The following is a 17,320-nucleotide window of genomic DNA, read 5'->3' as shown; positions in this document are numbered from 1 at the left end:
CTCAGTAGTTTGTGTGCAATAGAGGCTGGACAGGCATACATGTCTGAGGTCATGCATCCAGCCAGTTTGTAAGACGATCCTTCTGTGCTGAGCCATCAGCCATCCTTAGTATAGGGGCGCACTCATACACACATTCCTGTCAAGTCATCTTGTGAAAGGCTGCCTGCTTCCAGCTTGGCTTGAAAGTGCAACCTTAATAAAACTCACTGAGGTCTGAGAGAAAATAGCAGTTCTGCAGCAGATAGTGTAGGGGAAAGAGACTGGGATATGCATATGCAGCTGACTAAAGCAGGCTACATGCTGGACTGTAACAGAGAGGAAACTATAAATCCTGGCTACTATGCAATAAATATTCCCAATTTTAACTAAGAAAGCTCTCATAGTGAAATAAAAAAAACCAAAAACATTTTAGCCAAAGCTGTTATTTAATACTTTCCTCCAGTTGTTTTCCCAAAGATTTTTTTTTCCAATAAAATAAAAAACAAACTTAAAGAAAGAGGAGGGAAAAGTTCCTGTAAGAGTAGGAGAGGAGAGTGATAGTGATAACATGACAATTTTCCTTTCCTTTGCTTTCCTGGTTGCTCTTCTGACTCACATAGGGTGCAGTAACCAACGTCGGGGTCCTGATTCCAGTGGGAGAAGATATAATCGGATTCAGCACGGGCAGTGCACCTATACTTTCATTCTTCCAGAACAAGATGCGAACTGTCGTGAAAGCACGACAGATCAGTACAACACAAATGCTCTTCAGAGAGATGCTCCTCACGTGGAACAGGATTTCTCTTCCCAGAAACTGCAACATCTGGAACATGTGATGGAAAATTACACTCAGTGGCTACAAAAAGTAAGTGTTTTTCTTTCATCTTTTTACTGAACTGAATCTGTGTTGCTTGTGTTGTTCATGGCTTGCAAGGGTTTCTATGAGAACTGAGATAACATGGGTTTCTCTATTTTCTAAGTATGCATGATGAGAAAGGTTGTAGTTAGAGTACACCCTTTTCAGGAGTTTTGCTCTTGGGAACAAAAAATTCTCCACATTGCTGGAAGATGTATCTTTTAAAAGCTTGATCCCTAGAGACAACTTATGTGTTGAGAACCAAAGACTGTAATAATCCTTCAGAGGATTCTAATGATAGAAGTCTTTATTAAGTGTTCTTATAATCCCTATTTATACTTCTGGGCTTTAGAGCAAACGTTGTGAAGGATACCTGCTGTTGTGACAGCAAAAGTGTTTTCAAGGGGTAGTATAAAGCTGAAGGTAGTATCAGCAGAATTTTATTATTCTACCAATAAACAGATTCTGTAGTCCTGCAACATTCTGCTAAATACTAAAAAGAAAAAATACAAGATTGTTAAAGAAATCAAAGCAACATGTCTTAAATGTATAAGTTACATTTGGCACAAAATGGTATTCTTTATACTGACATATGTAAAATAGATGATACTGGAGATATAGGAGCTTTTTGAAGTAAGAGAATAAGAAAACATTAGTATTTTAGTAAATTTGGGCTACAATTTTCAACCTTCCAATGAACTTTTTAAATTTAAGGTATGACATGGGGCATGATACTATAAAGATATATACGTAAGTAACTTTACTCATGCAAGTAGTTCTATTGACTTCTGAAGGACTATTCATGTAAGTAAATCCAGAAGCAAAAGCCTTCCCAGGATTCAGGCTTTAGCTTCTTTAAATAAAAATGTTAATGGCTCCACACAGCTGACAATTTCATCCTAAAACCATTTCCTCTGTTGATTGTGGATGTGAAAATATGACTGCTGTCACACTGGCACAGTGACGTGTTTCAGTCAGCATTACTCTGTCAAGACAAAATTGTCACTTAACGACATGCTTAAGCAGACAAAACTGCACTAGAAAAAGTTTCAAACTGTGTTGTATTCCATGAATGACATGCTTGACCAGCAATACAGTTTCACATTTAGAATGAACTCCAGATATTCAATAACGGTGCAAATACAATTCTAAGTTAAGCAAACTAATTTAAATGCAATTGTTGATTGCTACATCATTTCCAATTGACATCCATCTTAGACACATTTGTTACCTTTTCTGTATTTAATCTGTATTTTTTCTTTTCAATTTTAACTGTGTGTGGTGCTAGAGATGAAAAGGGTGATCTTATATACAATAATCATGTGACTGAACAGAACACCCCCATCACAAGATATACCCAGATATGCAACTTTCTCTCTTTATTTCAACTATATATATAATTATTTATTTGAACTGTGCTTAGAGTGCTTAAATAAGACAAAAAAATGGAGGAATGTTTTTCTTCCTAGAGGGTAAAATTCTTGCCCAGTTATAGGACTCTCCCTTTAGTGTTTCAAAGCAAGCACTAAGAACAGGAAAATTATTGTGTATGTTCATGCATTCATGCTTTTACTTGAGCAAATTGCCTGCTGAATCATTCTGATGGGATTGTTACTTATTCTGCTTTTGTCCACTAGGGACTGAACTAAGATCATTGTTTCATTTGAGAATAGAACAAGAAGAAAAATGAGTCTCTAGAGCTTTAAAGTGAATTCGAGATAGTCCTCACACTTTAGGGGAGATGAATGAAGAGATAGCTAATGTAACTGTTATTTTTGAAGTGTGTACTCTGCTGCAGAGATTGTTCTGCTCTAGGCAGATCCCCTCCTCCTTCCCAAAGACAGTTTACATAAAACTAGCAAACAGCAGTCAGCTTGTATTACCATGTGTCAGTTTTCCCCAGAATGAAAGGACTTGGTTCTCAGTGTGAAGGGGTATGACTCACAGCAAGCAAATGAGTCTGACTTGACTGCATCATTATATACCCAAATATTTAATTTGCTTTACTGCCATCATTACAGGACCTTAGGGGAATAACTAATCTCTTATAACTTTCCAGTAACAATCTCCAATAACTGTCTTTCAAAAGAAAGATACTGTTTAATTGAAGTAAATAGATATTTCAGATATTGAATGTCCTATTCTATTTCATGTATGGATTTCCCCCCAGAATTTATAATATTGGATGTAGGTAATAATATACTTTTTGTACATTTGTACACCTGCTATGAACAGGATAACTGAGAAATAGAACTAGTTAAAGGCTATAACACAAATCTTGCACTATGCAATCATGCTATTATAACAATAATTATAAATACTATTCAGCATTTACACTTGGACTAAAGAGGACATTCATTCATTACCCTAAAAACTAATAGGTGTTATTTGTCAAAATTGTACATTGTCATGTTTACCAGAATGTGTTGTCTTTAAACATATATTCTAAGAATGACATGCCTTACAAATGCATTCTTGCTCATTTTGCAAGAGATTCCTAACAATGCTAATGTAAAGGGAATTCAAATGTATGTTTAATTTGATTTGTAAGCTGTTGTGGTAAAGCTTTTGGATCAGCATAGCAAAGAGAACTATTTTGATCTTTTGTTAAACTAGCAGACTTGTGAAACAATAATAAATCTTAAGAAAGAAAAAAAAACCCCAAACCTCTCCTAAGATAGGGGAGAGTAGCTTTTTGCCATGCACTGCCAGTTTGATTTTAGATAAAAATTCCCTTGCTTGGGTAGCTGAGTACAGGCAATTAAATTTCAGCATTGTCCAATGTCATTTACATATCTATTGTTAGTGTTACTGTGATTGGTTGGCAAACCAAGAACATAGCAAAAAGCTCTCCATAGAAACTACCAAAAAGATGACTTGGTAAACATTTTCAGAGGTTTTCCTAGAGCTGTTTATTTTAATACTGGATATCTTTCCCCATTCTTTAAGATCTGGTTTCATTTCTGCAGTATGTTTATGCAAATAATTCAAAATAAACTGTGCATTCGATTTTGTGACTTGCAGTAACTGACTGGCACACTTGTTATTGAATTGTACAGTGTTTAATTGAAGTGTATAAGTTTTATCCAAAAAAATTCATGTATGTTTTTATGTTGGCAACCTAGTTATTGTAGTCAAATAGTATGAACTTAGGGTATCAATGAAATATGAATAGCTACACACAATTGAAAATATTGTATCCATTGAGCACTCATTTTATTTTATAGTGGTAGTAAGTGTAAATAGATGAAGCTTAGCTCCTAAATGAACTATATGGTATTCACTCTATCCTCTTGCTTCCTTAAACAGCTAAGCTATGTCATAGTATGTTAAACTCTTTTCTTAGCAACTATACATCAGAAAATTATAACCACAAAGCCTTGTTGTAAAGCATGATCCATCATCTTTTAACTTGCTAACATCCAAGTTAGGATTTTTTCTTTATTGATTACACTGCTGATCCCTGCATCACATTCTGGGAGCTTCAGCAGTCATTGCTCACAGGCTGACGTGTTAGTGCTGTCACCAGCTATCATGGGGGCAGTAAAGGATGCTGCACTTGGGTCCTGGTGGATAAATGAAGGGGTGCGAGTAGCTGTCCAGGGAAAAAGGACAAAGAAACAATGGTCTCCAGTTGCAGCAAGAGAACTTAGCTTAGACACTAGGACAAATTTTCTCTTTGTGAAAGTGGTTAAGTTTTGGAGCAGGCTACATAGAGCAACTGTAGAATCTCCATCCTTGAACATTTTAAGAGCAGGTTAGATGAACACTTGCCTAGGATGGTTTAGATAGGGAAGATCCTGCCTTGAGCAAAGGGTTGGACTAGATAACTCTCCTGAGATCCCTTTCAGCCCCACTTTACTATGATTCTATTTCTATCTAAGGACATAGGTATGTGGAAATATAAGGTCGTCTAGAGAGTAAAAGGTTTGTTCATGTGAATAATGGCTCCTATTTCAATGGGAGTGCAATGCAGGTGAGTAATAGTTACGTGCCTAAATGGTTGTAAGCTCAGACCTTAAAAGTTCTCAGCTTGGGTCCTACATCTGAAGTGACTGAATTTGTGCTGAAGTGGCTGAACTGATTCATACTGGGTGTATCTACATGTGCTAGTAAGGCAACACAAACTCAGGTGCAGTTCACACAGGAGTTACCTGCTTTCAGGCACAATATCTACAGGTATGCCTGGAACCGCAGCCATTAGAGCCAGGGTGGAGCAGTCCTGGGCTGGCAGGATCATGGGGGTCAGCCCTGGGCTCTGGGTGGTGGTGTTGGGCAGTGGAGGGGCTGGCAGGAGCTGAGGAGCTGGTCCCTGGCTCTGTGTAGCAGGGAGGACTAGCTGGGGCGCAGGTTGCCTCAGTGAAGGGCTAGCTGGCAGGCACCCACCATACTAAGGCACCCTGTGCCCCAGCCAGCTGGGAAGCAGCACATGGAGCAGAGCCTCCACAATGAGGCAGCTGTACCCCAAGCAGCCACTCTCTGACTGGCTGGCTTTCAGTGTGCCTCATGACAGGGGAGCAGCCAGCCCAGGGCTGTCTACTCCCCAGTCTCTGTGTGCCTCAGTGAAGGGCTCCACTGTGGAGCCCCCCCACTGAGGCACATGGAGCCCCCATGCTGAGGCACACTGCACCCCCAGGCAGCCAGGGGTCAACTGGCTGGGGCACAGTGTGCCTTGAGCGCAGGGCTGCCTGCTCCCCTGTCTTGAGGCATACTGCACCCCAGCTGGCCGTGGAGTGTCTGGCTGTGGCCCAGGGTGCCTCGGCACAGGGGCTCTGCAATGCATGGAAATGGGGGAGCAGGCAGCCATGAGCTGCCTTGTCCTCCGTCTCCACACTTGTTCCAGCACACTCCACTTGGGCATGCATCCACAGATGCATCACAAACAGGTCCAAGGAGGTGATCCTCCCCCTCTATGTGGCACTGGTCAGGCCACAGTTGGAGTACTGTGTCCAGTTCTGGGTGCTGCACTTCAGGAGGGATGTGGACAGCATTGAGAGGGTCCAGAGGAGGGCCACTCATATGATCAGGGGGCAGCAGGGCAGGACCTACGAGGGGAGGCTATGAGACCTGAACCTGTTTAGCCTCCACAAAAGAAGGCTGAGAGGGGATCTGGTAGCCAAGGGGGGCCAGTAGGTAATGGGAGAGTCCCTGTTTCCCCGAGCGCTACCGGGAGTAACAAGGAACAATGGCTATAAGTTGACTGAGAGTAGATTCAGGCTAGACATCAGGAGCAGTTTTTACAGTGAGGGCAGCTAGGAGCTGGAACCAACTTCCAAGGGAAGTGGTGCTCACTCCTACCCTGGGGGTCTTCAAAAGGAGGCTAGACAATCATGTAGCCAGGGTTGTTTGACCACAGCATCCTTTCCTGCCCATGGCAGTGGATTGGACTTGATGACTTCTTAGGTCTCTTCTGACCCTACCAACTATGAAACTACTATGCTTTGCACCACTTTTTTCTTCTGGGTTTTTTTTTTGCTACCAGGAAATGCCAGTAGCAAATTTTGCCCAGCACTGTAAATTAGAAGTGCCGTGCAGTTTTACATGCAACATGTGAAGTTTGTGATGCCACAAACCGCATGTGCCTGCATGTCTGTATCCAGCCATAAGGTGAAATATTGACTCAGTTGAAGTTTAGGAGTCAGTGGGTGAGAGACAGGCTGAGTGGGGGGAAGAAGGGGGATGAATGTAGCAGTTAAATAGTGGAGAGGTACCTGGGGAGTCAGCTGTCAGGCAGGTTATAACGTGTCATAAATCCAATGTCTATATTTTCCAATGTCCCCCTTCTCCTCCAGCCCAACCTGTCTCACCCACTGACTCCTCAATTTACATCTTCACTGACTGCCTATCTTGCATGCATATCAGCTCAGCCTTTGGCTTCTTTACTTTTCTTTCCATCCTGGAAGAGCACAGACCAACTCCAGAAACTTCCTTAACCTGAAGGGCTTTTAAACCCAAAAGCTTGCTTAGATTTTTTCCCCCAACTATTTAACTTGGTCTAGTAAAAGATATCAAATTTACCCAAAGAACCTTGTCTGCCTGTGTCCTTAGACCAAGACGGCTACAACCTACACCCCTATAATCACTAGAGATGCTCTGAGGTACCCATAAAGACATGGGACCTCAAACATGGAAATATATAAGAACTGATGTAAGTGTAGGAGATTATCTATTTGGCAATTAAAAAAATAAAAGCAGAAGAATCAGAAATGGTATTGAAGCCACTCTCTCTTCTTCTTTCTTTTTTTAATCATATTTTCTACCAAATGACCTTTAAAAATATTCCCAGGCTTGGATAGAATTTTTAAAATCGTATCTGACATAAAACCTGTGTTTATTTTATTTTCATATATAAAAATAGTTGTTAGAAATTTAATTTATTAGTCATCAAATTTGTCACAGAAATGTCCTGCCAGCATTCTCTGGGAGATGTCACTTGCCTTAGAGCACTGTTATAGTCCTCAAAATCAAATTCAGGTATAACAGGAGCCATATGTTGCTATTTCATAGGTCCTGAGTATTCACTGTTGTAAATGACTCTTGGAGGCCCTGTGGACCTTGGAAAAATAAATAGTATTTTGGGAAATGGCTGGGACTGAGACGGGAACTTAGTCATGACATAATGCCATCTGTGATCTTAGGCAAGCCATAATCTTTCAACTCTCTGTACTTCCCCACCTCTCTAAACTACCCAAAGTAAGTATAATAATACTTCCCTACCTCACAAGGATTGAACAACTTAGTTCACGAATGATTTTTAGGCCTTTGAGAATTTCAGGTGACAGGAGGTATTGTTATGTGATAAAAATATTCCTACTGTTTACTGAATATGACCATGTGAAATTCAGAATGGGGCGGGGGATGGATAATAATTTTAAAACTCTCTCTGCTATAAACATATAATTAAAATAAATTATCTCATTGTGTAATGCTGAGTCCAACTGTAAACATTTTACAGGTAAATGTGGATGAATATTTGATTAACAAAGGTTAAGCAGAAGAAGCAGACTTCAACCTTCCTGAGTATCTACACATTATTGTGCTGCTACCTGCTTATGTAGCTGTGTTAGAAATAGAACAGGACTTTAGCTTTGCAGTGTTTAGGATCGCCACCATTTTGCAAATGCCACTTTCTCAAAGCAGCTTCTCTCAAAGTTTTGAGTATATCTGTCATCTGCATGTGATTGGGGCTGACCTATGTCCTTTATCAAAGGTAATTCCTAGAACATATCTAAAGAACCTTGTTATATTTGCCACAGCAGTTACTGGTCAGGATGGCTAAATATATTTCTCTGTGATAAGAAGCAAACAAAGACACTAGTAAATAGAGACTTGCACAAGCTTTTGATCATTATAATTCTTGGTAGCATCAAGAACCTGACCCACAGGAGCAGCGTAAACCAGGGGTTGTCAACCGGGAGTACATGTACCTCTTAGGGTACTCTGAACGGTCCCAGGGGGTATGTGGGGGTGGGCAGGGACAGAGCGCTGCCACTCCGTGCCGCTGCCTCACAGGAGAAGGTCCAGGGAGGGGTGAAAGCAGAGCCACACAGATGCTGTGCTGCCGCCGCTTCACCACTAGCCATGCCCTCGCTCCTCATCTGGCTGCTTACCACCCCACCTCGGGCTTGGCGTCCAGTTGCTTGCCACCCCCCACTCCTGCTTGTCATCCAACCACACATCACCCCCACCCCCCAGGGTACACTTATTAAAAAGGGGGCTGCAGGGGGCATACTTATTTAAAAAGGCTGACTACCCCTGGCATAAGCATTTAAAACAGGCAGCTTTGGAGCTTAAGTCTTCCCAATAGCATAAGGTTTTTCCCTCATTTTTAAAGTGGGTGAAAAGTTGATCAGAAAAAAGGAAATAAGGGGGGAAAAAACCTCTTAGGAGGTTTTTCTTGTGAAACACTCAGTACTTTAAAGTAAGGTTTTTCTTGTGTAACCACATGTACAGATTTTAGGAAGCCTTATGAAATACCAAGCAGGGAGCCGTGTTTACATAAGGATGTTGGGTGCATTAGAACAAAAATACCATAGCTCTTGCACATTTACACTCTATTTTCATTATTATTGTTGCATATGATTCACATTTTGCTAAGATAATAGTGGCCTGTTCAAAACAATCTATATTTCAAAACATAACAAAGATGGATAAAGCACACACCATATTTTAAAAAGAGAATTAAGGCATTGCAAAAATGAGTACTGTGAAATATATACAGGCAGTCCTCGACTTACAACATTTTGAGTTACAATGTTTTGCAGTTACAACATTTATAAATTGACACCCCGTTTCATATTTATGATGTCAGTTTCGACTTTACTATGCTTGATCCAATTCAATGCTTTACTATGCTTGCTCCAATCTCCCTGGAGATCATCTGTCCAAACTTCCTTCGACACTTTCTTTAAGAAAATAGACAAGACCCCAGAAAAACCTGCAGCCAAGACTTCTGAGAAGACTCCAACCAAGAACCCTTCAAAAAGTCCAACCAACAGCCTTTCAAAAAGTCCAGCAAAGTCACCTCAAAGACATCTTTCCAAATCAATATGATTGCTATTTACAATATAAATACATTAATGTAGCTATGTTACTCATCTATAATTTGTGGAGTACAAAATTCTGGGGTATTTTTGGTGAAAATAGGGTAAGGGGCCTTGGTTCAGGAACCAATACCCCATTTATAACGGTGTTTTTTATCAGAAAATTGGTTCTGAGTTACAACGTTTTGACTTAAGACTCGGTTTTCAGGAACCAATTGTGTCATAAGTCCAAGGACTGCCTGTACAGTAACAGTAACAGTCTCCCCTAGACACATTTGAGCATTTGGAGGTAGTGCTGAACATTTACATATGTGCTCCAGGAGGCAGGTAGAGTAGGGGAGAGGGGTGCTGTAATTAGAGCAGTTCCAACAGCTATTGTAATTAAAGTGCTTGAAGTATCACATGTACCAGCATTCCTGTGCTGAAAAATGGTGGCAGGGGTACTTTAACTAAAGCTCATCAAACAAGCTTCATTTAAAGTGCCTCCACTGCCATTTTTCAGTGTGGGGATGCTGATACACGTGATGCTAGAGTCTGCTGGCAATTACCACGCTCCAGCAGACTTGATTCATCTAGTCCACTCCAATGTGTTTGAAATTACAGCTGGTCAGAGCAGCCTCACTGCATTTGTATAGGTACCCACAGTCTCTGAATAATCTGGGGAAGACACTGAAATGAGGAAAGAGGTCCTCTTAGAATAATATATGAGTATTTGTTGCATTGGAAGGTAACTGTTTCAGTGAGATGCTACAAAAGCTCTAAATAGATTTCTCATAGCATTAATATAGCAAGTATCCTTTCTTGTAAGGGATGGATGTATGAAAAGTCCAGATATGGATTGTATGGCTGTGCAAAGCTTTGGGTGCTGATTCGATTTGGAGGAGGTTTGGCAGCCAAATCTCCAAATCTGAATCAAATCAGGAAACCAAAAAAAGATCCAAATTGATTTGAAGCTCTCCATATCAATGTAGAAAAGATTTGGAGAGCTTCAAAGATTCAGGCAGTCCCCAGTCGCTGCCACAAGGAGCTGAACCTGGACTCTGTGCTGGTAAGTCGGGGGCAGGGGAAGGGAGGCTGCAGGGGGGAGGAGACCATAGGAGGACCCCCACCAGGCCCCATCCCCTTCCTGCTCCCCCAGCACCCCTGAGTGCCCCCTGACCCCTCCTACTCTCCCAGCCTGCCCCCCGCCTGCCGTGGGTGCCCCGCCTGGCCCCAGCCTCCTGGCTCCAAAAAAAAAAAAAAAAAAATAGCTCCCTGTCACTGGCTGCTGCCAGGCGAGGGACAGAGACTGTCTGATTTGGAGATTTGGCTGATTCAGCAGTGGCCAAATCTCCAAATTAGATTTGGCCAAATAGATTCAGGACAGTGATTCAAATCACCAAATCAAATCACTGTCCTCTGAATCAGACAAGTTTGAGTACGAAGTGAATACTAGCTACTTCACACAGGCCTAATGGATTGTACTTGGAAGAATTTCTGATCTAAATTCTGTACCAAGCCTCTTTAAAACAGGCTGAGCCAAATGTCTGGAAGAACTCCTATTCCTCGCATGCCCCTTCTCTAAAACACCTACCTAGATGATAGGGGTTGCAGAGCAAAAATCTGCTTCTGAATATTGTGGTATAGATATCTCTCTCTACCTTTTTATACTAACTTAACTTTTGTCAATTGGTTGCGGTCTTGGCATGGATTCTTTGACTCAGAAATGTAAACAGAGGGTTGTTAGTAAGATGAGATCTTTGCACTAATTCTTTGTGTCCTAGTTCTCTTTATATGATCCTTCTGTGCTGCCCATGAATAAGTAACACGCTATGATGGTGGCCCACTGCATTCTGCATTTGGGAGCAAGAACTCTAACATTTTATGGAAAAAATACTGAAACCTTGTGCTTCAAATATTCCTGAATATGCCATTGTTTGTGTGGAGCTTTGGGCATGTCATAGATGAAGTAGATTTTGTTGTAGACCCCTTGGGCACCTATACGTGTGCTGGACGTCTGCTGCAATGCATGCTAATTAGTGCATGCCAATTAGCATGCTCCAGCAGCCTCTGTGTCACATGTATTCAGTATCCCCATGCTTCAAAATGGCAGCAGGGCTTTAACTAAAGCTCTAATTAAAGCACCCCCCAACCTGGCGCACATGTAAAGATGTCTCTTGTGATTTGCACTTTTAAGAAACAGTTTGACAAGATGCAAACATTTTCTTACAGTACAAAACATAAATTTTTTTCTCTTTGCTTTTTATTTGTTGAAAAGAACCTGTGTCATTTGTCCTTTATAAAAAGAAAACTTGTATTTTTAAAATTGCTGTTTGAGACATCTTTTTGCAGGATTAACCTGTGGGAAAGAGTGAAAATTTTGATTCACAGGCCTGCCTTTTGAGCATATGTTCCATCAAGGTTCAACCCCTTGCCTCTGTGAGCCAAAGAGGAAACATAGGCTGTGGACCCACACTCATTTGTACCACTACAAAGTACTGAGCCCTTTATTTTTGTAGAGCTACAAAGTGCTTTGGGGGTGTGCACATGTGCACAATCTTGTGGCTGGGTTGCGAAAAATTCACAAGTATGCTCTTCAGCCAGGAGGCTCTCCAGCCATGGGGCTTCTCTTTGCTTCCCTCTTTTACCCACCAAGGGAACCTGTCAATGAGCTGGATCACTGACAGCCTACCTCCTCCCTTGCTGGGGAAGTGGGACAGGCTGTCAATGACCAGCTGGCAAGTCTCATTGGGAGTAGAAGTTGTCCAAGAGAGCCATTTGCTGTCTATTGCTGGGGTGGGTGGATTAGGGTAGCTGGAAAGGTGAGGAGCTTTTGGGGTAGGTGCCTTGATTGCAGCTGGTGTGGCAGGAGAAATGGCAAGGGCATCAGCTATTTCAGAACTGCTTTGCTGAATAGCTTAGAGGGAGGGAGGGAGAGTAGAGTGCTCTGCGATGCTGGAGGTCTGAAAGATGCCCTATAGTGAAACTTGTAACTGTTTGAAATAGGAACTACTTTTGTGGTGGTTCTGCCATTCTTGTAGCACTACAAACAGTCTGAGCCTGTGGACATTTGGTAGTGTTACATCAAAGGGTATATATAGCACTACAAAATAAAATGCATGGAATGCCTCAGAAGGCCACTGTCTATAGAGCAAGCTTCATATACTGTTTCCCCTCTGATAAATTGACAAATCCATGGAACTGTGGACTGGGCTGAGCAGGGTAGAGCAGGGCTCAGCAGCATATTGGGCCAAAACACCCTAACCTCAACCCACATCTTGACTTGCTGTGCCAGGGGCAGATGGCAGGGGAGTCATGAGGGGCCCAGTCCTTGTGGCTGGTGGCAGGTGCCCGCACATTCCAGATGGACAGCAGGGAAGGGGCTGGGGTTACACTGCCTTGGCTCCTTCCCCGCCATGTGCCCTGAGCATGCGTGCAGCTACAACCACCAAATTGCTGGTGTGGGGCTCTGGGCCCCAGTGCAGCTGTATGAAGCCTGCCTGCTGCAGCTGCCCAGAGCCGGAGACAGCTGTGATAGGTAGCCAGGCAGCTTCAAACAGCTTCACCAGGGTCCAATGCCTCATCCAGGCTGAGTAGCAGTTGTAGCTGAACGTGCGCCTTGGGATGCACAGCAGGGAAGTTGCCAGGGTTGTATTGCCCCAGGCCCCTTCCCTGCCATGTGTCCCAAGGTGCACGTGTAGCCACCTCCACCATGGAGCTGGTGTTGTGTCTCCAGACTCTGATGCAGCTATTTGCAGCCTCCCAGCTGTCTACCACAGCCAGCCCAGGCTCTGGGCAGTTGCTGCCTGCCATGGAGCCTGGGTTGCTTGCTGCAGGGCTTGCAGCCTTCCAGCTGCCTGCTGCAAGCAGCCCAGGCTCCATGGCCAGCAACAGCTGCCCAGAGCCTAAGTTGGTTGCTGTGTGCCAAGCAAAATGGCCTTTCCTGCCATGCACTGGCACATATGCTGGGGTTTGCTGACTCCTGGTCTGTAAGATACCACTATATGAGGAGAAGAACTTACCCAAGACAGTTTGTTCCTTCCTGATGGCTTTACATTTTTGTTCTGAATAGCTGGATTCATAGATTCATAGATGTTAGGGGCTGGAAGGGACTTCTCAAGATCATCAGGTCCAGCCCCCTGCACTTGGACAGGAAAGACTACTGGGGTCAGATAACCCAGGCAAGGTGATCATCCAGATTTTTTTGATGATATCCAGAGTAGGTAATTGTACCACCTTTTGGGGGACTCTATTCCAGACCCCTGGACACTCCAATTGTAAAAAAGTTTTTCCTTATGTCTACTATAAATTGATCTCTAGCAATGTATGACCATTACTCTTACTCTTCTCCTGGGGAGCCCTGGTAAACAGTTTTTCTCCCAGTCCCTGATGTTGACCCCTTATCTAATATAAAAGTCTTAGTCTATCTGTCCATAATGCTTTATTTGCACTCTGATTGGTTGTCTCGGCAGCCATTCAGAGTGCTCCAACAGGCAGAGACACACGGTGGAGTACCACCATGACAGTGGGGACTGAGGGGCCAGAGTGGGGGGGCCAGGCCATCAGTACTGGCTTCCTCCCCATCCCCTAGCCCTGCTCCTTGGAGGCAGAGGGGGATGGTGGGGACCGGAGTGCAGTCATGATGGAGGGGATAGAGCAGGGAGGTGAGCACTGGCCTTGCCCCCCCACCCTGCCATGCTTCTTGGAGGTGGCAGCACAGTGCTGGCCTTGCCCCCTGCCACCCGGTGGAGCGCCACTATGACAGTGGGGGCTGAGGAGCCAGAGTGGGGGGGCGAGGCCAGCGGCATTGGCCTGGCCCCCACCGCCTTGCTCTTTGGAGCCAGGGGCCAGAGTGGGCCCTTCCCAACAACAGTCAGCAGGGAGGGGGAGGCAGTGGGGAAGGAGGGGAGGAAGGGATGGAACGAGGGAGGGAGGGAGGGAGGGAAGGGAAGGGGGGTTTACTGGTGGCAGCGTGTGACCACCACTCACCATCCGCCAACTGCCACTGCATGCGTTCTCCCCTCAGCCCCATCCGGGGATGCAGGTGGTCAGGGGGGTGCATGAGTCCGCACCCAAGGCAGTGGGGGGAAACCGGACCCGAAACATCTGGGAGTGGGGGGACAAGCTCAGGCCCAAGGTGGCAGGCAGGGAGGGGAGGGAAGCCAGACACAGACCTGAGGCCATGGGTGAGGGGCGACACAGGCCCCGTCATGCTTGAAGGGAAAATTACTAGTATACTTACAGGATGCCACCAAGTCCCCTCTGAGTCTTCTCTTTTCCAGGCTGAACAGACTCAAGTCTCTCAGCCTCTCATCGTATGGCCTATTCTCCAAACCTCTAATCATAAAGGGGGCTTCTGGTCAATAGCAGGTTCTAAAAATAGCTTCTCTTTTGCTGGATGCTGTTATTGGACCCCAGTGCCAAACCTCTCTAGGACCTTCTGTATGCAAAGGTATTTACTTTTTTTGGTTGTAAGATATTATCAATGTTATCTTAGGAGATACGTTTTCACAGGTTCTAAGTCCGTTCTTCTAGCATGTATCTTCAGGTATGAATTCTCATTTTACAGTGAAAAAATGGAGCTTGAAGAAAATTTGCTAGGACTCCAGTGTAGCAAAAATCTTGCTCGTATAAAGAAATATATTTTTTTCAATATAAAGGGGCAAAATTAATTTATGTTAAATTGTGATTCTGTCGTTTCTAATATTACATTCACCAGATTTTCTTCAAGTGGAAAAGGCATCAGCTTTGAGTAGATTAGCTGTATTCTCTACTAAAATCTGCTCATATTTGAGTTTTGTATATTTATCTTTGGATATTTGTAGAAAACTTCTCATAGGTTAGACCTCATGCTGAAAAAAATATATTAAAATGAACTGATTAGTTTGTTTACAATTCGCCCATCAGCTCAGTGCTTAGGAAGCAGTGGAAGCTGAGGAGTTAAAATAATAAATACTACATCAAAGTTTTTACAAACAAAAATGTTTAAACCTAGGAGCCAAAGTTAGATTCCTATGGCCAACTGCTCAAATGAGACTGCAGAAGTTGAGTCTAATTTTTTGGGTGTTCAAAAACTGTCTGAGTAATTTTGGAAAGTGAGGTACCCCAAGTTGACCCTCTAAATCACATGTTGGCAATCATGGTCTTATTACCTATATTTCTACACTTACATAAGCATCCTGATTTTCTAAACTGGTTGATAGACATTAAGTCCCACAGAAAATGATGAGTTCTAGAGCCTCACTGGAGGCTCTTATCCATTTGCCCAAATGTGGATTAAAAACTAGGTTTTTAAATGTTGGATATTCATGAAGAACTCTGCTATCATCTGTTAAGTGCTGAGTCCATTTATATGCATCCTGGCCAAATATTTACATTTTGCAATTCCAGTTCAGCAGGAAATTCCTGTGGCCTTCTGGGTCCCACAGACCCCAGTAGGCCAACCCATTTATGGACAATCCCCAACCCACAATGTCTTCAACTCTGTAGCTGAAAATTGAGCAGCTGCTTGGAGAGGAGAAGAGCTCAATCAAATGACTTCATGCCCTCTGTGGCAATTCCTCTTTTCTTTCCCTTCCACCCCCTAGAACTACATCCCACTATTTGTGCAGCTCACACATATAGAGAAAAATAGGAAAGAGCCATCAAACTTTCCAACATTTTTGGCCTGTTCCAAATGGGAAACGTTTTTTCTCACCAGTGCTAAAAAAAAAAGTTACCTGTATTATCAACAGCCATTTTTTGCAGGAGGGACAGGGACAATGTTTCAACAACTGTAGGCCTGTCAGCCAGGGATAGCCTGATTGAGGGGCTGTGGCTGTATATGTTGCTTGAGTGATAAATGTGGACAGCCTGAGGTATGAGTAAGAAACTTTTCCCATGTCTGGAATTTTAGCAGATTTGTTTAGCATATTTCCTTAATGTCATTCCTGTGAGAACAGTAGAGGGTTGCATTAAGGGTCTCTATATGACACTATTTCAAGCATCACTAGGCTGCTACTGTGTGGGAAGGATGGGTACCTAGAAACACTCGGCATGTATTCACAATATATTCACAGTTGAAGGGTTTTTCTTTTTTCTTTTTCTTTTTCTTTTTGCATTCAGTGTACATGTGAAATTTCTCTCACTAGTGAGAACTAGGTACAAATCACAAAACTGTATTTTCTTTCAATAAAATGACTGATTTTCACCTGGAGAGATTCACCAGAACTTCTAAAGAAATAATTCAAAGGTCAGATCTCATTTGGTCACATGGGTGCTTGCACTTTGTTGTTGGAATCCCTGGGTGCCTTGCTCAGGAGGGTTTTCTGTTCCTGTTTAGCTGGGTTCAGGCACCTAGAACCCCAACACAGAGAATGGGGAGAGGCAGATGTCTCCAGATGTGCCAAGAGCTAGCCAATGGTAAGTGTACATGTGTATCTCAGGTGCTTAGTGGGAGGGAAGGAGCTAACTCAAGCATATGAATGATTGCTTTTGCTTCTGAGAGCAGGCACCTACTGACAGGATTGATAACAATCTGCATGGGCAGTCCTTGGATTTTATAAAGGGCTGTGTGGGAGGAGCAAATGGCACTGCTCAGGTGGCTGCACTGTACTCCCATCTTCCCCCTCCACCCCCTGGGGTGGCAGACCATGCTAAAGGAGCAGGAGGTGGGGATATTTTAATCAGGTAAGAATCCACCTTCCACACACGGGATTGTCAGGTCCGACCCACTGCCCTGGATGGATGGATGGATGGAGAGCACCTGCCTCCCTTTCTGCTGAAGAAACTGAGGCACTGCCAAGAATGACAGAGTTATGGGGCAAGAAGGAGACTAAACTAGGGGGAGTGTGACTATCTAGTCTAGGGATGAAGGCACTCTCCTGGGGGATGGTCCTGGGTTCTGGTTGGTTCACACCTTTTGCATTAGACAGTCATTACTTCAAACATAGAAACAACTCTGGAAGCAGGGAACAGAATGCAG

At 43.4% G+C, this 17,320-nt stretch overlaps 1 protein-coding gene across 1 annotated transcript in view; it reads left to right on the top strand.

Annotated features, from left to right (window-relative positions):
* The first annotated feature begins 217 nt into the window (after window positions 1-217).
* ANGPT1 (angiopoietin 1) overlaps window positions 218-17,320 on the top strand; it is a 349,019-nt gene continuing 331,916 nt past the window's right edge. The window contains exon 1 of the mRNA XM_019528068.1: window positions 218-844. Coding sequence (XP_019383613.1) covers window positions 548-844 — 297 coding nt within the window. The 5' untranslated portion in view covers window positions 218-547. The remainder of the gene's footprint in view (window positions 845-17,320) is intronic.

This window comes from Gavialis gangeticus, unplaced genomic scaffold, assembly GCF_001723915.1.
Source record: "Gavialis gangeticus isolate Ggan-Ray unplaced genomic scaffold, GavGan_comp1, whole genome shotgun sequence".
In the NCBI taxonomy this organism is placed as follows: domain Eukaryota; kingdom Metazoa; phylum Chordata; order Crocodylia; family Gavialidae; genus Gavialis; species Gavialis gangeticus.
The sequence above is the reverse complement of the archived record's forward strand: the minus strand, read 5'-3'. Positions and strand labels throughout refer to the sequence as shown.